This window comes from Hemibagrus wyckioides, linkage group LG10 (genome assembly GCF_019097595.1).
Source record: "Hemibagrus wyckioides isolate EC202008001 linkage group LG10, SWU_Hwy_1.0, whole genome shotgun sequence".
In the NCBI taxonomy this organism is placed as follows: Eukaryota; Metazoa; Chordata; class Actinopteri; order Siluriformes; family Bagridae; genus Hemibagrus; species Hemibagrus wyckioides.
In genome coordinates this window covers 9,116,560-9,139,179 of record NC_080719.1, presented here as the reverse complement: position 1 = coordinate 9,139,179, position 22,620 = coordinate 9,116,560, and the positions used below count along the sequence as shown (strand labels likewise).

At 38.3% G+C, this 22,620-nt stretch overlaps 1 protein-coding gene across 2 annotated transcripts in view; it reads right to left on the bottom strand.

Moving 5' to 3' along the window:
• Nucleotides 1–22,620, bottom strand: part of pcsk6 (proprotein convertase subtilisin/kexin type 6) — a 65,133-nt gene that overhangs the window by 10,660 nt on the left and 31,853 nt on the right. For both annotated transcript variants that reach the window (XM_058401131.1, XM_058401130.1), the window contains exons 12-18: nt 14,075–14,263; nt 8,364–8,503; nt 7,002–7,175; nt 6,567–6,669; nt 5,392–5,588; nt 4,308–4,395; nt 2,454–2,557 (exon numbers count right to left, since the gene is read on the bottom strand). In XM_058401131.1, the coding sequence (XP_058257114.1) occupies nt 2,454–2,557; nt 4,308–4,395; nt 5,392–5,588; nt 6,567–6,669; nt 7,002–7,175; nt 8,364–8,503; nt 14,075–14,263 (995 nt within the window). The remainder of the gene's footprint in view (nt 1–2,453; nt 2,558–4,307; nt 4,396–5,391; nt 5,589–6,566; nt 6,670–7,001; nt 7,176–8,363; nt 8,504–14,074; nt 14,264–22,620) is intronic.

The following is a 22,620-nucleotide window of genomic DNA, read 5'->3' as shown; positions in this document are numbered from 1 at the left end:
AAGTCATCAAGCCCTTTAATCACAAGAGTAAAACCTCTTTCCAAATCACACACACACACACACACACACACACACACACACCCAATGCACATCCAACACACAGCACTTCTAGCCAGTGGTGTGAGAAACAGCTTTGACTGAACTAATTAAGCTGTACAGTCAGAACATCATCTCAAGGGGATACACACACATACCCACACACACACACACACACAAACACCAGTGAGCTGGTTTAATCTATTGCTACATATTCCCCTCACTACTGCAGGTCAATCACATCATCCATGTGTAATACATGCGCTCACAAGGAAAAATGCCTCATGCCTGTCTGTCTCACACACAGGCAAATATAATTAATGCTCTTTGTTTGAGAGCATCCTATCACAATGACTTCATCATTATCATAGAAATGCCTTTTTACTGCAGTGATAATGAGCATTAACTTAAGTAGATGTCCTTTGGTTGAGAGCTTGGGCCCATGCAACATAATGCTAACATCTCTTTCTTGTCAAATATAATCCAGCATAATGTGGCACCTTAAGTCACGGTGTCCTTATCTATTCATCATGTGGCATATTTTCATCAAAAAATTTCTTTATATAAATATGTGATTTATTCTAAATCAACTCTCTGCCACACGTTCTAGCCAAATAAAGAAAGCTCAGTTGCCATGCAACAAAGGCAAGGCAAGATACGCTTTACTAACAAGCTCACTAACAAGTTAGCTAATCTGCATGTCTGCAAAGTCAGACTACTCCTTCTCACTATACAGGGCAGATGTTGATCACATATTTTGTGGAAATGTTTCTTGCCTTAGACATTGCGATGACACTTTGTACATCATTAGGCTTGGTATAGAAGAATTTTACACATGCAGGCTGTTCAGCTTATATGCTCTGCAACCAAATTCTGGGCCAATTACCATGCTTAATATAACACACATTACTTCAGATGCCTGTTCATTACAGATGAACAAATTCCATCAGTCCCACATACTTCTTGAGTAATTCTCCGGTAAACAGTATGTTGTGCAAAAAATAAGTATACTGTTGGCTTCTCAGTTGGAATTTACTGGCTAGCAATCAAAATTACATGCATTAATTACTCTCTCTCTCTCTCTCTCTCTCTCTCTCTGACCCTGAGGGCTTTCATGTCAACACCAGATTCTCAGAATAAATTTATGGCACAATATATACTTGGGAAATCATCAGTTTTTCCTGGGAGGATCACCAAACTATTGCTTATAATATTTGTGGGAAATACCAGATGTGGTTAAAACCTTATCAGGACACAATCCAGATACAAAGAGTCATGAAACAATGAGGAATAAATGAGGTGTGTGTGAAAAGTCTTGACTATACTTATCTAAATGCATTCTGGCAATTTAAGGCACTGTAATGTCTCCGAAAATAAATGATGTAAAGCTTTTTAGGAATTCTGCACAAAATGTCAACACCTAATCAGTAGTTTGCGATTAGAGTTTGTAATTTGATATATAAAAAAACACTGACGATCACACAATTTCTCTGAAACTGTATTTTTCACTGATTTATACTGCTTTATATCATATCATGACAGAATTCTCACGACGTTGTGGATTAATTTTATAAACCTGCACGTCTTCCAAAGTATTTCCAGCTGTAACATGAACGTTATCCATCCGTTATCTATACTCGCTTTAATCCTAATTAGGGTCATCTGCTGGAGCCTATCCCAGCACACATTGGGCGAAAGGCATGGGTAAACTCTGGACAGGTCACCAGTCCATCACATGAACAATATATTAATATTAATTCACTCATTCTAATATGTTATAGTTTCTATGGCAACAGCTTATACACAGACACTCCACATAATTTAAGACTAATAATAACTGGATTTTTAAGTGTGTTATTTAACAAGGCACAATTTTTAATCGGTATCAGGTTTGTTTAGAGACTATTAATTAATGTTTATGAGAGGAGTTATGGGAGCTAGCCATTTGCAGCAGTCATAGTGCTTTATAAAGCTTCCAGCGTGGGAAAGTCTTCGGACCGAGAAATTAACGCTTTCCGTTTTCACTGTAAAATAACAAACTGCTGGTTTCAAGAGAATGAGAGAGAGAGAGAGAGAGAGAGAGAGAGAGAGAGAAGGAGATGCTGGTCGGACTATTACTGCATGATCATGATTATAACTTTATTTAGAACTAACTTGTCTTACAGATGTTCCACAGCATTAAATTTTCTATCTTCTAAAACTATCACCATTAAATTGTATGACTTGTGGTACATTAATAAATGAAACAATCTATAACATATCACTGTGATATGAGTAGAATAACACACTAGACCATGTGGTTATATAAAAATAATATCTAAGCATATACTGTATATAACAGCACAGTCTGTTCTGTGTTATTATTTACATATTACCTAACCATAAAGAGAAAAGGCTAGACTAGAATAGAAGAGGACCTGTGCAGGTGGAGCAGGAGACATGGCAGGGGCTGCACTTCATCTCCTCCAAGTTAAAGAAGGTTCCATTTGTGCACTCCGGGACGCAGGTCATTCCTGCTAAACTGCAAGAAGAACAAAAGAGAGAGAGAGAGAGAGAGAGAGAGAGAGAACAAGAAGTCAGTTTATAATACAGGAGACAGAGAGATGAAGACGGAAGATGTCTTTCAATTTGGGCCGTCACTGTTTTCAGTAATTTCATTGTCCATTGCCTGCTGCTCTTTGAGTGGTTTGAGCTTTAGCGCAAAGATTGCAGCTTTCTGATAGGGAGCCAAGGTTATAGGGGTTAGTGGTTGAAAATGAGAAGGTAAACATGCTTTCATGTTCTTCTCATTCTTTGTAACTCAGCATGAAGAGCCTTGGATCTAAAGCTCAAAGAGTTCCAAAAGCCTCCACAAACTACTTCAATGGTACAAGCTAGAACTTTTGAACGAGGCAGATAAAGTGCTATAGGGTCCCCGCCAGCTCATGACTTGAGGCATGTGAAGATTTGCTCTGAATAAGGGGAATAAAGAAAGGATTTTTAAAAAAATATAAAGCAGCAGGAAGTAAACCGCAGAACAGACAGCACATACTGTATAAAGATGACCAGATGTACTCTAGACAGTAAACTAACACAGACTGCTCTTTACCTCAACGTAACCTATTCATGCTTAGACTGGAATTTTCAAATTTCCTTTACTGCAGATGTTCTCAGAGATCCACCGAGGGCTGATCGGAGAGATCTGATCGAAATCTACATCACTCAAACTGAATGGCTACAATCTTTGCCCCGAAAGGCTTACTTTATCAATTTCACTAATTTAAATCACAGAAATAATCATTTGGATGAAAGACTAGAAACATACAATAAAAGTAGAGGGGAAAACGCTCTCACATAAAAACAAGGACATGTATGTATTCGTTTAAATAAAGAATATACATAGACTGTAACCAAAGTTGAACAATGTCGGACATATCAGTAGTAAGATCAGTAAAACAAAGTGACTTGTTCCAAAATTTCTAATAACTTGAAAGTTATGAAAGAAAATAATTCTGTAAAAAGAAAGAAAACAGAAACATGACATAGTTAACAATTATAGTTTATTATAACTATATAGCATTATATTACATTCTTCCGAAATTACATTTTGAACACAACATCCATAGTTATTCAAAAATTAGTTTTAGTAGTTAATTTTTCATTAATATTCTTCCTTTTATCGGTTGGGGTTGTGGTGGTAGCAGACTCAAGCAGTTTCATTCAGACTTTATCCCTAGCCGCAGATCCCCAGATGTTTACAAGCCAGCTGTGAGATATAATCCCTCCACTGGGTCCTGGATCAGCCCCAGGGTATTCTTGCCCCATGCATATCTAGTGGGAGCTGACCTGCAAACAACTTTGTAAGGTGCCCAGAACACCACAACTCGATTCAGAGGAGCCAGAGTTTTACCCCGAGGCACTCATGTATTTCCAAGCTCATTACCCTTTCATGAAGAGCAGAAATGCTGCGGAGGAACCACCACTTGTACTCGCGAACTTATTCCTTCAGTCACTTCCCACAGCTGAAGAGAAATATGTAAAATGACCCGTAAAGAGAGAGCTAGTTCAAATAAAACTTTAGCCGATTCAGAATTATTTTGGGAAGTCCAGAGACTGTCCTGGGAACAGATCACCGTACCTTGGTATTATTTGCATAAGTATGACAACAACCAGGTTTTCTGCTAAAAGTAGACATTTAGAAAAATTTCTTACGTTTGAGACATCACCAGTAGCTAAATAATGAATATTAAGTCATGTTATCCACAGTGTTTTTTTTCCTTTACTTGTCTTACCTAAAGCCTGTTTTGCATGCTGTACATCTGTCAGAATCCTGTAGGCACTTCACACAGTTCTCGTGGCACTTCAGACAATGTCTCTGAACTGGGCGTTGGAATGGGATCGTCAGGAATAAAGAGACAAAAAAACAGACAAATTGAGACAAAGAGAAAGTGAGAGACAGAAGGGGGAAATGGAGGTGGAAATTCAGCCATCATATTGCATTTAACACTGTAGATTAAGCACATGGGAATCTGGATGTGATATAGTTTACCAGAAGTGCAAATTAAATCAATTTAAGCAACCTCCAAAAACTCCCCACTCCAACAGCATCTGCCTGCTGTATGTGTGTGTGTGTGTGTGTGTGTGTGTGTGTGTGTGTGTGCATGTGTGTGTGCATGTGTGTGTGCATAACAGCTGAGGCTAACATGTCCAAACACTGCTAATTCAAGTCAGGCATTTCAACCTCTCTTTGTATCAGAGCTCATGAGTGCCAGAGATGTCCAGTCAACACATTAATCTACAGTGACATGAAGGCCACCTCCATCACAAGTGTGTATTCAAACTGGCACAAAACAATCCAAAAATCTCCAGATGTCTATGTCTATTGTCTAAGTGTGTGTGTGGGGGCAGGGGTAAGGGGTTGGTATCTGTGCAAGTGTGTGAAGTGCTTATTCACTTAATATCCCGAGCCAGTTCAGTTCAGCTCAATTTGACACAGATGGTGTGCATTCGTTGCAGCAGTATTTGATGGATTAAGAATCAGATAATAAATATCAGTCTTGGGGCCTAAATCTGTGCACCAGTGTTACTAACTCTTCTTGGAGTTGCATTTGTAGAGGACAGATCCTGAAAAACTTGCACAGGCACTTGCTGTGCTTCAGAAGTACCCTGTTTCTTTATCATATCTCTCTTCAAAACAAAGATTAATGTCACAAAGGCAGTGCCAGACCTCAGTTTGTGTTGAATTAGGGAGACAAAGAAATGCTGAAACAACAGTGAAGCGTTGTGCATGGCTTTTTCACTGTATGCAAGTAGAAGCAAGAAAGAAAGAGAAAATTCACAGAGAAAGTGCCACACATTCTCCGTTCCTACCCTCACCCTCATCATTGAAGTATCCAACGGGGCAGTTCTCTACACACAAGGTCTCCTCTGTGTAGAAGTACAATCCTCTCCGGCAGGAGCGGCATTCGTTGGAGCCTCGGCCCACACACTTCTCACAGCCTCGGTGACAACGCCTGCACCTTCGCACCTCACTGTCCTCAAAATAACCCAACGGACAGTGGCTAACACACCTCCTATAGAGAGGAGAGAAGTATTTTGTAAACATAATGCATAGCAAAATATATAATATACATTCGTCATCCACTTTATTAGGAACACCTGCGCATTCGTGCAAAACAGTACAATCAGCCACGTGGCACCAGCATGCACCATAATGCAGATAAAATATTTTCAATTCATGTTCATATCAAACATCCGAATGGGAAATAATGTGATCGCAGTGGATCGACTGTAGCATGATCACTGGTGCCAGATGGACTGGATTAAGTATTTAAAAAACAGCTGATCTCCCTATTCTAATGTTTGATGTGAATATTAACTGGAGCTCTTGACCTGCATCTGCATAATTTTATACATTGCTCTGCTGCTACATAATTGGCTGATTGAATATTTGCATAAATATATAGGTGTGCAGGCTACTACTACTACTACTAATAATAATAATATCAGAACCAACCTAGCACTGTAATCGTCATACAAATGAAACAGAAAGCACTCAGATCAGTAAAACACTAAAATGCTTAATAAAGCTGGCAAGGTTGTCTGATGAAAAACAAATAATGGCTTCTCTACTCAATAAACGCTCACTCTGTGGTCTTAAATCATGACTGCCAAGGAAGTCCATTAAGCGGTTTTAAAACCAACAGATTTTTTTGACAAGTTGCTTAAGAAGTCAATACTAATTCTATGAAGGTGATGTAGATCTAAAAAGCTTGCCATGAAGAAAAAAATACAAAAGCGTGAATCGACTTTTGACCATTATGAAGTCTAACTCTCACTATGTGCCTGAGATGTAAATGATTAATTATTAGAGCTATAACAATTGATCATTTTGGTTCATACATATTACGCTTAATAGGTGGCCAATTTTTGTATACTATATAAGGAAAAGAGAAGCTGAATGAAATCTGAAAATGAAAGGAGCAAGTTTCAACTGATAGTTTTAAAGTGAACAGTACATAACTTAAATGAAGCCATTATATGTGTTTTACCTCCCGGTCTTCAGGCTGCCAAGGCTGAAGTGGATGCAGTTTAGGCAGTGCTCAGCATCTGGGCCATCACAGCCTTGATCACCACACTCATGATGGCATGGCCCTGAAAGCATCAGCACAGAACAGAGCTTGTCCATTAGCAGCAGAAAATGAATGGATTTCTGCTCTGTTTGTGTGTTGCTTGGGGTGGCATCTATATAGGTTTGATGGTGCAAACTGAGGTCCTGTAGCACTTACGTTCACTGACGTAAGTAGCATCACCTCCGTAAACATGTTAACTGTTACATGAGCAGTTGAAAATTAATGTTCTCACATCTAAGCAGGAGTTTTATTTTATAATTGGATGAAAAGTTTCATATCCAAACGTTCTGAGAGCTTTTATCATCAGAGGGAAAATATGTGAGAATTATTAATCACAAGGAACATTATTTGTACCAGTGTACTCCTCCTCTTCCTCATCTTCGTGTTGGGGGGCTGTGCTGGGTGAAGGCTCTGGACTCTTAACACTTGGAATTTCCAGCATCCGAGCACGAGAGTGCTGAGAACCGTGAGACTGATAGGGATGCTTAGATGTGCCATAGAGAATCAGAGTCCACTCCTTCAGCTTACCTGTGAGAGCCACCAAGGGAGACAGAGATAATGACATAGCAAGGAGGATAGAGTTTAGTAGAAAAAAGAAAGAAACAGGACATTCATATAGGCCAGTGCCCAAACTAAAGCCTGTGGACAATTTCAGTCCTGTCACCATTTTTCTGGCCCATCAACATTTCACAGCCTGCAAACCCCTACAAAATAAACTAAATGCCCGCTATTAAAAAAAGTACATTTATTTATTTTCCGTTCTTCAGCTGGTGCTTTAAATCTCTGTAGGTGCCTTAGGGAATGTCAATGCAAAGGCCCTCAGTGTGAAAAAGTCACTTAGGGAAAATTAAAATCATATCAAATACCTTCAGTTAATGAAATTCGATCATCAGACAAAGTGATGACAGTAACTCAACTAATGTAACTCAACTGATAGATAAAAGGATGGATCTCTGAACAGACTAGAGCAAATATAAATATGAATTCTTATGTGTTTGGATGCAGTGATGGATCTGGCAACCCTGAAGAGGAGTAATGTATAGTTCCTAGTATCGGCCATGGGTTGGATGTATGAAAATATTTTTTCAGTATAGTCCATTAACATATTACGTGAATAAGTTTAAAACTTGACTGCACATATATACAGGGTTTTACAATGGGGCTTTGAACTCTGGCAACTGTAAAACCTGTATATACGCACACTCCAGTTTTTAATGTTTCTATTACCTCTTAATTACCATTACCGTCAAAATTATTTGTAAAATGTTAGATGTTACTCTTCATTGTATGAACTCCACTTACAAACATTCATCATTTACTTTTAAGAAAGCAAATCTGCTGCATCAGCGTATCTTGGAACCAGGCAAATTGAGACTAGATGAGTGCTCATAATGTGAAATCAAATGAAAGGGCTTCCATAGTGTCCATAAATATCGAAGAGTTTAAAACAGCAGTTTAAAGGTTTGCAGGTCTGCATACACCCTTCAGTGATTCATGTCTTTATTACTGGATCTGAATGTTTTATAATCAGTGTATCACAGACACTAAAAGACTGACAGGAAAAGCACTCAGGCGCAGTTGTGTAACAGTCGCTCAGCAAAAATCTTCCACTATAACACTGGTCAAATGAAAAGATTTAGAGGGGTCTAGAAACATAGACATACGTCAGCAGTCTCTCAACACCCAGGATAGAGCTCTAATCTTTATAGCCCTTACCTAGAACATTGAAGTTGCTGCGGAGCTGCGAGGGTGAGTCGGATATCTCCAGGGTCCATGTGCCTTTCGCCCTCTCTCCCCAGCAGTGCACTGTCATGAACTCCCAGTTCCTGAAGCCCTCATTAGAGTTATCAAACAACCTGCGATACAGCCGGAGATGAGAGGGATCCAAAAATAGAAGGAAACCGCTTAATTAAGGAGAAAAAAAAATGTGATTTTATGTTTTACTTTGCTGGAAGCTGCTCTGTTGACTAATAATCATAGATTTATGCATCAAAACCATTAATGCATTCTATCAAAAGAAGCAAACAAAGAAGAAAAAGCTAAAAGATTTAGACCTGCTAAGGAGATGCTGTGCTCTGTTCAGAAGATGTGAGGCTAACTCGCATTATGTGCCAGATGATAACTGCTCAGGCTCATGCTGACAATCGGATTAATTCTTTCAGTGTCATGAATTCTTTTTCCAAAGTTCACTGCACATGTGTATCTGCACATGGCAACAACAATATCATCAACCGAATGACTCAAAGAAAGAGCAGACAGAAGGCAGACTGCATGTAAGATGGGGGGGATTGGACTGTAACTGATATCATATGTTCCTGTTTGAGATTTCTTGATCATCCTTCCATGACAGGCAGGAAAACTGTTGGCAGGAGATAGCTACTGCCCACATAACCTGAGCTGAGTGTGAGTAATGACATCTCATGGGTGCGTGGCATGGACATGCTCACTCTGACAAGATTGTATGACAAACTATATGTTTTTAATGCACATTTTTCTACATAGCAACACTGTCATGCAGAGGACTGTTTCTCTAAAGTGTAATGAAATAAATTACTGGTAGATTGGGATGATATGAAAATAACACCATAGCACAGTGCTTAAAGATAAATCTACAATAGACATTTTTATTTAATAAAGAAGGAAAAAACAAACAGTATAAAGTCTGAATTTTATTGTATTACCCATCTCTAATCATAAGCATTAATAGCATTCAATAAGCGATTGTAAACAAGGTTTTAAAAGCTGTACAGACTATACCAGGTTTAGGACTGTCAGATGGACATTTGGTCTAGGTGACAAATTGGCCTAACTTTTGAGAAGAACAGCTAGTTAAAATAGTTTATATAATCAGTTGTGGCAAAAATACATCAAGCTGTTTCTGTTGCTGTTTCTGAATGTGGTGTCTGTAATAAAACAATATTTCTTACTTCTAGATGTTTATAAATAAATAGGCCACAAATGAGTTTCTAGGAAGATTGCATCACACATGGTGATATGATTACATTATTAAATCATTTATTTATTTAGGGAAAACTACAAACGGTAAAGCTCTCTGCTGGTTTTAGATGCCATTTGTAATTGAATTTAATCAGCCTGTGAGATCATGCTCTAAGGTCACTGTAGGTGATGGAAAACTCACTTGTTCCAAAACAACTATCCTTCTTCCCTAAGTATTTTTAAAAACTGGTGTGGATTCAAAAATGTAAGTTCGTGTGTGAAAGCTTCAGTAAAGTCTGGGTTCTAACTGATCAGGTTAGCATTTTGTTTGGTTCCGTTTTGCTTAGTCATCATTCCTGTACTTTTTTTTGGGCTTTGCTTCAAATTTTAGAAAGGTAGAACGTGCATCTAAACATATAATAGAGCTCTGGCTAAACGCTTCGCTTAGCTTTCCTGCATTGTTAGCACATCAGCATTTTTGATCGAAAGCATTCACAGAACCTGTCCTGGAAAAAGAGGTGAAAGCACTTAGAACAAAAGTAACTAGTTTCCAGCAAGCTCCATTTAGTGAGCAGGGAAATGCCAAAAACAACCCTGCGCTCATGCCGTCACACTGCTGTGCCAAACGAACACTAATGTGCTTTACTAATATGCACAAATCATTAGTTCTCACCCTCTGCATCTGTTCAGCATGCTGGATCTCAAGCAAACTTCGGTACAAAAATTACTGCAGTTGAAATTCAAAGACCTGTGGTGTTTCTGGGGTTGTAGTGAACTTAGATCAAAGAAAACCATGTCTGGTTTTACACTGGGGCTAATTAGTAGTTTGAAAAAGGCCTACAGTTTCTAAAACTGGCTTTCCAGGCTGCGCACAAATGAGCTGTTCACAAATCTCTCTCATTTTGGCTTTGTATTCTCAGCTCACACAACACACACAAACACACACACACACAAATAAACTAAACTACACATGCTATTAAGAGATACTCTTTCTCTACAGGTCACTGTGACACTGTGAGTTGGTACATTTTTTCGCACCATTCATTAGAACAAGCAGAAATGATCATCCATAAGGGAATAACACATGCAATAAGTGATATGAGCTACAGGGACATTGTATAGTTTTCATTATATTTTCATTTTTTAAAATTTATTATGTGCAAGGGAGACTTGCAAAGTAGGAATATCTTTGTAAACCGATATGTTTTCATTGTGCACATGGCAATAAACCTCTTGAGTCTCTTGAATCTTTAATTTAAACAACAGCAACTGTGTACTGCATTTGTCCCTACAACACACATGCTTGGAGATCTTGGTCCATTTCTCCATGCAGAACGTTTATGGCTTGTTTTTTTTTTTTTGTTGTTTTTTTTAGGTTTGTGCATTTAGACAAACATGTGCCCTCTTCAATTTACACTACACACAGTCAGTAGTGTTCAAATCTAGAAACAGTGATTTTATGTGTCTTTAATCATTCCTGTGGTGTTTTGGGAGTATGTCTGGCCCATCATCTTGCATTAAGCGCCGAACCTCCTGGCAGAGGCAATCAGTTTTTGAACTGAAATATCCCTAGTGATATCATGATGCTCACAAAAGCCTCTGAACCATCAGCCAGAAACAGAAGCCTCAAAGCGCCACAGATGCAACCTCCACGTTTTTCAGTGGGGTATCAGCTGCTTTTGCTTGTATGCAGTCTTCTTATGCCTCCAAACATGCTGATTATGTCTCATCTAACCTTGCTGATTGTAGCTCTAATGACACATGGTGACGTTCGGGCACTGCATTTGGTGTGAAACAGCTTTCAGGAACGGCTTCCCACAATTCATCAACAGCTTGCTTGTGAAGTGCTGTTTAACAGTTGATTTAGAAACCTGACACCCACAAGAATCAAATAAATGGTGCAATTCAGAAACTGATCTTTGAGAGTTTTTTTTTTTTAACCCTCATTCACCTTCATCATCTTAACTGTATAGGGGGAAATTGTGCTTATGGATCCAATCCTTGCTAAATTTTCAACAGTTTTTGACATGTGAGGCTGTTTCAGACATGTGTAACAGTATATTAAATGCTTAATTGTTTTTAAATATCCAATACATGATCTGCGTAGGTCAACAATGATTTGCATTTAAAGTATTTTGGGTTTTTCTCATAGTGATGAATGACGAAGGGATTTTACAGGGTTAAAGACAGAAGCATTTATTTTGAAATATGCTTCAGGGCTATGGGTAGTTTTGGCATACAGTGAGGTCTAAAAGTCTGAGACCACACTGAAAATTTTTGTTTCTCATTTAAAATGGGAAATAAACAAAAAGCTTAAAGTAAATAGCTAAAAGCTAAATATCTTGAATAATTAATATTCAAGATCCTGTACTATTTCTAGGTCCTTATTTAAATCTAAGCATATTTGCGATTGTGGCCATGTTCACTGCTTTGTACAAAAGGTCAGATTTTCCTCATGGCTAGACTCTTCTGCTGAAGCCTGTGTTCAGACAGAAGTCTTTTGGATTTGATCTAAAACCGATTACTTGTGTAGTCCATGGCAGCTCGAGTACACGCTGTCATTAAAGCAAAAAAAAAAAAAAGGGGGACAAAACATATAAGTAACTCTGAAATTCATGTAAACATTCAACAGATTCTACTTTTTACTCAAGCTGTTGTCATAAAGGGTGCAAAATAGAAAAAATTCACTAGTGCTCTCATAGAGAGAATATTCTTATTTTAAAAAAGGGCTACTAATTAGAATGATTATTAAATAGTTAAAACATAAATTTGTCTTTTTTCTGGAGCGGAAATATTTTTAAACATTAATATGTTGTTTATTTTGACCAAGATGGCAATTATTCTGGAGGGCAAAGACCCCAGAGCAAATTCAGTGTCACATGAAAAAATGCTGTGGGCTGTATATAGAAACATCACGCTATACCCTGTGGCGAGAAAGTGGCCAAACAAGCAATCACTAATAAATACACACGATTCTCAGGGAGCACCATTAGCTTGTCATATCTTGCCACATTTGTTACTGCTAAAGTGAGCTCTTCAGGGGAGATAACTGCACAAAGGAGGGATCTGACAGGTCTCTGTGGTCCTGTGCAGTAAATAATGAGTGGAAGTGTCACAACAAAAAAGCTCAGCAAGGAGCTATCAGGACAGCAGGATACTATTGCAGCCTTTTGAAGCCGCCTTGTGTCATTATCATCAGCGGAAGGACAAGGTCACAGCCATGTTTTTCATTCCTTTAGACACTTGTATTGCAATGTAGGATCTGGCATACTTATCCTGATATACAAAAAAGCTAAAAGCTCTAACAACAGCATCAAAATAGTCTGTTATGTGAGTGACACTTAAAAAAGAAGTGTGTGTGTTTTAGCCATGATGGGCTGCCAGAATACCAGTGTCCCTCAGAGTTCATAATTGTATCCAGTGACAGTTATGAGAACACCCTGCCAAGAGATGATGCCAGAGAGCACCACAAGAAGGGAGAGGAAGTTGAAAATCATGTAAATGAGTTACATCTGACAGGATCAACATCATACTCTTTAAGCCTCTAGAGACACTCTGAATACGCTGAAACTAAGAGGCAAAGATTTCAACATCGGACACTGTAAGAGAGTAAGTGAGTCAACTACACAAAAAATATAGCCTATAGCTTACATAAACCTACAAGGATTAAAGTTGCTATGTAATGATTTAGTACTTAATATTCTCATTAGTTCACAGCTCTGGATTTGTAAGGATAGCATCCAGATTTGTACATGATTGAATGCCTCCAAGATTGGACAAGTGGGGGGGCCTTGGAAAATCCTTCACATGGTCAAATCTGGATATTTTCTACTACCCATACTTCTGTAGAATTTCCTTAAGCAACAATGTTTCCCATCTGCAAGTACCTCAAGCCTCAAAAAATCTGTTCACCGTCAAAAGTGAAGATGTCGTTTTATCAGGTCATGTAAATATTTAAGCCATTGTCTGAAACAATGTGGTGTGGACACGCCTTTCTCTGTGTTGATGACAATGGACATTTTGACAGCTGGTATCTGATCAAAAACTGAATTGATCAGGCATATGACCATTTTGCAATGGCAACTTTTTCAAATTGTGAGAGAAGCACACTAAGCTACATTAGCTATCAAAGACAGCTATAGAAAGACTGGATCAATGTATTTAACACTGGATCAGTGTATTTAACTAGTTCCTTACTCAGCATGATCTTTGCAGGCAGACATGGAGGCAAGGCTGAAAGTAGACTAAATAAATATAAATAATAAATAAATTATATTGTGGTCTCATAGTTAGTAGAGTAGTCGAAATGTCAAAATATGTTATTGGCAAAACATAAGCTTTTATAATTATTGCTTGTTTTCCTGAATTCAGCTACAGCAATATCTGACAGGACCGACGCACAAATTTGTGCTATAACTCAAACATAACTGACCAGTTACTGGTCAAACTCAAACACAACTGACATGTGTATGTACGACTAATGTACTCACCTTTTGGCCAGGAGCTGAGAGCGTGTTCCTGATGGAGAAACAAGGCTGATCTCCAGGTCTCCTCTGCGCGGGTGAACGATTAGCACACGTACCACCACGTGCTCCAGGAAGGCTACATGTTGCTCTGGTTGCCCGCTGCAGCCTGTGCTGCTCATGGTGACCTTTAGCTTCTGCTCTGGCCGGATGTACCTGCAGTGGGTTATAGTAGAGGGACTCCTGATATGGGCAGTAACCTTAATTTTGTTGTGTACACTTGTTTTTTCTGTTCTATACACTATTGTGATGGCTAGATGACTGGATCAGAGCATCTCCAAAACTGCAGCTCTTGTGGGGTGTTCCCGGTCAGCAGTGGTCAGTATCTATCAAAAGTATGTCCTGTAAGTCCTTTAAGTCCTGTAAGTTGCAAGTTACAAAACCTAAAGGATCTGCTGCTAACATCTTGGTGCCAGATAGCACCGAACACCTTCAGGGATCTAGTGGAGTCCATGCCTCGATGGGTCAGGGTTGTTTTGGCAGCAAAAGAGGGACCAACACTAGATTACGCAGGTAGTCATGCTGTTATGCCTAATCAGTGTATATATTAAACATGTTTACAAAGAGCGTGAAAAAAGAAGAGAAATCTGTCTCTCTTTTCCAATTCTCCATTTGGTCTAAGTTTATGTCTTTTGTGAAGATTTGAAAAGATTGGTAGACTGATATTTTGCTAAAACCTGGCAACCCTGGCTAATTGTATTAGCTCTCCTGGTTCATCTCACATACAGGAAAAACCTTTACTATATCAAACACAGTTAAACAAAGGTATGTCTAAAACTGTTCAAGCTGTTAGACAGTATGCTGAACAACTACTTATTACAGCTTACTAAAAATTCACTATCTATTTGGACACCAAAATTCCTCCTTCCTCACCAAAATGTATATATATATATATACAGCTCTGGAAAAAAATAAGAGACCACTTCTGAATCTCCAGATTTGAATCCTATTGAAAACCTCTGGAATATCATCAAGAGGAAGATGGATGGTCACAAACCATTAAGCAAAGCTGGGCTGTTTGCTTTTTTGCAAAAAGAGTGGAATATAGTTACCCAACAGCAATGTGAAAAACTGGTGGAGAGTATGGAGCCAAAACGCATGCAAATCAGGGTTATTCCAGCAAACACTGATTTCTTAATGTTATTTAGCCAAAGCATTAACACAATTTGTTTACAAATACAGATTATTTGCATTTTGTTTTATTTGAGTTATTAAAGCTCTGCAAATACTGCGTGATCTTGGGTTATTTTGATGTGTTGTCATTTCCTTTAAAATATACACTCTAAATAACAATAGTTATATTTTGAATTTAGGAGAAATATTGTCAGCATTTCACAAAAATACATGCATATACAATACATAAAATTTTTTTCCACAGCTGTAGATATTATATATATATATATATATATATATAATGTCTATATCTATTCCTTTCTAATGACTGAAGCACTGCAGACTGGAGGCAGGGACTGTACCATTAAAATGAACATTTAGATAAAAATCACTAGAACATTAAAAGGAGAGAAAAGTTTCTTGCACTAAATAAAGTCAAAGTTCAGCCAAGAAAGAACAAACAGAACAAGGAACACATCTAACCCTGAGCTTATTACAGCAGAAAAGTAGAGAAAAAAAAACCTAGAAACATAAATCATTATTTTCGTCTCTGCTTGCTTGTGTTGCATGGCTCATTAAGTTCCAGTTGCACTTATCTTTTTTGTCAGTTTGGGACCTATCTGAATCTAAACTGTTGTTTTCTATGAGCTTCATCCTTTCAATGGTTTTACATTACAAACTAGAATAGCACTTTTATGACTGAGTTGAGAAACAGCAGAGGACAGATGGAAGCAAAGTGAGTCAATCAAATCTTGGATCCTTATTCAACACACAATTCAGATGAAGGCATCGTCCAGATCTCAGTGAGTGGGCTTTCTGAGTACACAAACTCCTCTATAAAGTAACAGTACTAAAAGTCTGTTTAAACAGACACTGGGCTTTTTATTCCATCAGAAATTCTGGTGCTAAGCCAAAGTGAAACTAGCAATCAACCAGGCAGCAAAAAGTCATAATCAGATTATTTTTTAAATATTATACAACAATATTTTTTCATCTCTTTCTCAGTCAGAGGTTTAGTTTAATATGTAATGTAAAGAGCTTATTTTTTGGGATGGTTCGATGTTCACCTTTACATTTTATTTGGTGTTCCATTTGGAGGAAAACATTTCGGAAATGTATTTCTGGTGACATACAGGAACATAATCATCCATCCATCCATCCATCCATCCATCCATCCATTGTCTTTACCCGCTTATTCCTAATTAGGGTCACGGGGGTCTGCTGGAGCCTATCCCAGCGCACATAGGGCGAAAGGCAGGGGTACACCCTGGACAGATCGCCAGTCCATCACAGGGCCACATATAGACAGACAACGACACACACTCACACTCACTCCTATGGGCAATTTAGAATTACCAATCAACCTGACCTACATGTTTTTGGACTGTGGGAGGAAACCGGAGTACCCGGAGTAAAGCCACACAGGCACGGGGAACATAATCAATTTACTTAATTTTAAGCATATTAATAGGATCGCTCTAACAGTTCATTTGATATAGAATTAGAGATGGTTCTGATCCAACACCAGTTTAATGTTACACCAACCAGTGAGCATTTTAGCAAAGTATACATGTAGCAGTTGATCTCATGTCATGGCTTTTAGTAAATGGGATTACTTTAAAAGTTCATTTTCAGCACTCATAACATTATTAACTGTAATTGAGATCTATATATTTTTTTTTGCTTTATTTTAATGCATATCTGGGTCTCAATTAATTATGTACTGTCTTTCTGTAGAAAAATATAATTATATATAAAAAAATATATAAATATATAATATTTTTAATTGAATGTGACTGTGTATGAAGGAAGATTGTGATGATAAACACTCCATTTCATTTTATTGCACTTTCAAATTTGATTAAAAAATAAATCTAATAAAATCTGTACATTAATCTGGGTACAAAGAGCTAAATCAAATTCTGATAACACTAAACTGGCATTACATGTCCAGATTTCAGGCATGACACACATTGCATGGTAGAAAAGAAGATGAACAAATTGTGAACTTTGAACAGCCTTTTGCTTACGGCATGGAGATATTAGATTTTTCACAGGGCTTAAAACAGCCAATGGAAAATCAATAAGAGGCTGCTCTAGTCTAATGAGATTCGAAGCATGACCTGAGATGAGCTCCTGTCTGTGTCCGACTGCCCCTCACTAGCCTTTCCACCACCATAAATAAAAGCCTAATCGTCGATCAATACTGGTGACGGGAGAAAACTCAGCAACAGATTTAATGCTGTGTGAAAGAGGTGGTGAAATATAAAGGTGCTTTACAATTTTTTCTAAAGGTTTTTCTATAGAAATACAACATGCATTATGCACGAACAAATGTGATATTGCAAACGTTTTAGGACCAGTTGGGTGTAACATAAGAGTGAGTGTTTTGTTGAAGGCAATAGAGTTTAAATGTAAAGAACGCAGTCAGAAGGCCTGGACAAAAACATATGGTTTACTCTTTTAGAACAGAACTAGGACTGAACTAGGAATGTCTAATTAAAGAAAAAAAAAACTCCAGACATATAGCTCATAGTCAGGTGGAAGTTAAATCTGAAGTTAAAAGTTAAATCGAAAGCCTAATAGACTAAGGTTAAGCAAAGTTCAATACAATCTTAAAGTAAGTTATATTAATCCCAAAAGCACTCATTGTGAATTATTTTAATAATCACTGAGACATCACTGGATCATGTGCTTTCACCCAAATTAGTAGTGTGTGAAACATGGTGCTGGCAGCTGGTGAAAATATCACAGTGATCCAACTGTTTTACACGAATTCACACTCCATCCTCAAGCCTAAAACGAATGAATGAAAAGCAATAAGGGATGTACATGAATATGAATACATTATTCTGATGGAACAGGTAATGCTGTGTAAACAGATACAGGTACAGATTTTTCTTAAAGACTAAAAATTTATGCAGACTTTCTTCATACTCTCGTGCAAATGTTGATAAATGCAGATCACCCATAAAGTGCAAAGTGTTGCAAGCCACAGCTCATTCGTTTTTTAAAGGCACCCATAAAATGGCATAAATGATAAAGCTCACAGAGAGCTGAAAGCATGAAATGAAGAAAAAAATCTTGAATGCAGAAAAGGAATTTCTCAGAAAGTTATTTTCCTTCACATGTACACCGATACAAAATTATGATTTAGCGCCTATAAACTCATCTCATTCTCCTCTGACCCCTGACCAGGTGTTCCTATTAAAGTGGCTGATGGCTGTATACAGATTTAAAGTTTTGAGAGGCAGATTTAAATGATCAGCCTGGAGATACAGGCAAAGAGAATGAGAGTAGACTCACAAATCAAGCTCTTTAGAGGTTTAGATCAAATACGGCACGACGAAACAAAAGAAGGATTTGTTCATCAAACGTTCCACTGACAGGCAGTGTGGATACTGCTAGCAATTGACCCAGACACCGAGTCAAAACACAGGAATTAGTGCCCACAATTTTTTTTTTTTCAATAATTGCACCAATCCACAAGCATATCAACATGACAGATGCACTGAGAAAGAACCTAAACCGCAAGGAGGCCAACATACCGACACACTATACACAAACAACTAAACAAATGTATAAAACAGGGTCAAATAAAAACAGCAAATACGCTTCATATTACATGCAGCACCGCAGGCTAACTGCTGGAGTAGTGGTTTGATTGTTGTCAAACTAAGAGAATGCTCCAATATCTTTGCCCAGTTATACAGTTGCACAGAAACACTACACTCAGTACCATCCTTAAATTATTAAACATGTCAATATACTTAGCTCAGAAAAAGTCAATGATATTACACTGAAGTCATAGCTTAATAGCAAGAACATCTTGTACACTAGCAAGGAAAATAAGTTAGGATTAATATTCATTCAACCTAAATCTGTGACAATCTTGTTACAAGCTAATTGCATTAATGCAAAATGGCCTTGTCTCAGTAAGAAAGACTAACTCCTATCCAGAAAGACAGAGACCTATCAAAGCATGTTATGATAAAAATATACACAGATGAGGCATAACATTATGAGCACTGACAGATAAAGTGAATAACACTCATTATCTCCTCATCATGGCACCTGTTATTTGGAGGGATATATTAGTGTTAGAAGCAGGGAAAATGGGCAAGCGTAAGGATTTGGGCGAGTTTGACAAGGGACAAATTGTGATGGCTAGACAACTGGACCTCTAAAACTGCAGCTCTTGTGGGGTGTTCCTGGTCTGCAGTGGTCAGTATCTATCAAAAGTGATCCAAGGAAGGAACAGTGGTGAACCAGTGACAGGGTCATGGGCAGCCAAGGCTCACTGATGCACGTGGGGAGTGAAGGTTGGCCCGTGTGATCCGATCCAACAGACGAGCTACTGTTGCTCAAATTGCCAAAGAAGTTAATGCTGGTTCTGATAGAAAGGTGTCAGAATACACAGTGTATCGCAGTTTGTTGTGAATGGGCCTGCATAGCCGCAGACCAGTCAGAGTGCCCATGCTGACGCCTGTGCACCGCAGAAAGTGCCAACAATGGGCACATGAGCATCAGAATTGGACCACAGGTCAATGGAAGAAGGTGGCCTGGTCTAATGAATCACGTTTTACAATCATGTAATTATTCGGTCAGCTCATCAACTCTAGTATCACAATACAAAAGAATTACGCAGATATAGATCAAACATCAGAATGAAGAAAAATGTGATCATAACCTTGTGATCATGACCTTGTTGGTTGATGGTGCCAAAACTAAACTGATGAAGATTCGTTAAAGATCAGTTGATGCTTTTCCTATCTTCAACTGTTTAGTTTTGGCACCATCAGACATGGGTGAGCCTTGTGCCGACTGGAGCCTCAGATTCCTCATCTTGGCAGACAGGAGAGAAACCAAATGTGGTCTGCTGTTATAGACCACCCACCTCAAGGTTCACAGTGTTGTGCATTCTGAGCTGCTTTTATTTTGAGCTTTATCTGAGTTGCTATAGACTTCCTATCAACTCAAATTGCTCTGGCCTTTCTCCTCTGACCACTCTCAACAACAACAGACCTCTCTCAACAGAAGCTCACTGAATGGTTTTTATACCATTTTGTTTAAAGTGTAGATTGTTCTTGTGCTAAAATTTAGCTGAAATCTCTTGTAACACAAAGACCATACCCCCATCTGTCCACTAGAGGTATAACACAAAATTGGTCTCAGAACAAAGTGTTTCACTTCTTAACTTGATAAAAGGCAAACAGCTCACGAACACATGCCAGGCTTTGGTTTGGCCAATTCCCAGTTCTTCTATTTACAGCTGTCCACAAGGCACACAGCTTCCTAATGACATTGCAATGCTTTTAACACACTGATATTTGGCCCAAATAGGAAGCAGACCAATCTTGTGTAAGTGCAGGCAAATGTGAAACCCGGGGTGAAAACTGGAAGTGTTCAGGCCTTTCATGACTTCCAAAAAATCCATTGTTCCCTCACAAGTTGTTTTTTTCTTGACTTCATTACTGTGTGCTGACGCAGAGTGTGCTGCAGTCAAATGTTTTTTGTGATTGTCTCACATTCGTCTGTAGCATGATACAGTCGGGTTTCTGTCAAACCCTGTAATGGGTCTATGGGAGGTTGACAAACTAATGGAAACACCCGTCATAAAACACCATATGCTCACATTTGTCTTCACAGTAGTGTATGAGTTCTGAGAACTTTCAAAAAGTAAATGGTAAACAAGTATGATGCTTGACGTGATGCTGCAGAGATGACGGAAAAATAGGGAAGATGATAAAAATGAAAAAGATAACATAAGACCTTGGTCTGAGAGCACTGCATTTCAAACTGAAAAAAAGAAAAACCAGAAGAGTTACAGAAATATAACTTATGACTAAATACTAAAGCTTATCAGGTGAAGATGAAAAAACGGAAGCTGAAAATACCTTTAATGGGAGTTTACAAATCAACCATTAGCTAACCCAATAGCCGAAAGGCTGCAAAATGAGTGCAGCTGCTTCGAGAGTTACTCTATATTACTTTCTTCTTTCTAGAATTGCTTTATACATTTCTATGTACAGTTGGTAATACTCAGTAATGGTATGATTGTGAACCTACAGCACTATAGCCTGTGGACCGAATCACGTTGCTCATATATAACAGTGAGGTACAGTATATAGCTCTGCTCATATATAGCAGTGAGGTACAGTATATAGCACTGCTCATATATAGCAGTGAGGTACAGTATATAGCTCTGCTCATATATAGCAGTGAGGTACAGTATATAGCTCTGCTCATATATAACAGTGAGGTACAGTATATAGCTCCGCTCATATATAACAGTGAGGTACAGTATATAGCTCCGCTCATATATAGCAGTGAGGTACAGTATATAGTACTGCTCATATATAGCAGTGAGGTACAGTATATAGCTCCGCTCATATATAACAGTGAGGTACAGTATATAGCACTGCTCATATATAGCAGTGAGGTACAGTATATAGCTCCGCTCATATATAACAGTGAGGTACAGTATATAGCTCCGCTCATATATAGCAGTGAGGTACAGTATATAGTACTGCTCATATATAGCAGTGAGGTACAGTATATAGTACTGCTCATATATAGCAGTGAGGTACAGTATATAGCTCTGCTCATATATAGCAGTGAGGTACAGTATATAGTACTGCTCATATATAGCAGTGAGGTACAGTATATAGCTCTGCTCATATATAGCAGTGAGGTACAGTATATAGCACTGCTCATATATAGCAGTGAGGTACAGTATATAGTACTGCTCATATATAGCAGTGAGTTACAGTATATAGTACTGCTCATATATAGCAGTGAGGTACAGTATATAGCTCTGCTCATATATAACAGTGAGGTACAGTATATAGCTCTGCTCATATATAGCAGTGAGGTACAGTATATAGCTCTGCTCATATATAACAGTGAGGTACAGTATATAGCTCTGCTCATATATAACAGTGAGGTACAGTATATAGCTCTGCTCATATATAACAGTGAGGTACAGTATATAGCTCTGCTCATATATAGCAGTGAGGTACAGTATATAGCTCTGCTCATATATAGCAGTGAGGTACAGTATATAGCTCCGCTCATATATAGCAGTGAGGTACAGTATATAGCTCTGCTCATATATAGCAGTGAGGTACAGTATATAGCTCTGCTCATATATAGCAGTGAGGTACAGTATATAGCACTGCCCATATATAACAGTGAGGTACAGAATATAGCACTGCTCATATATAACAGTGAGGTACAGTATATAGCTCCACTCATATATAACAGTGAGGTACAGTATATAGCTCTGCTCATATATAGCAGTGAGGTACAGTATATAGCTCCGCTCATATATAGCAGTGAGGTACAGTATATAGCTCCGCTCATATATAGCAGTGAGGTACAGTATATAGCTCCACTCA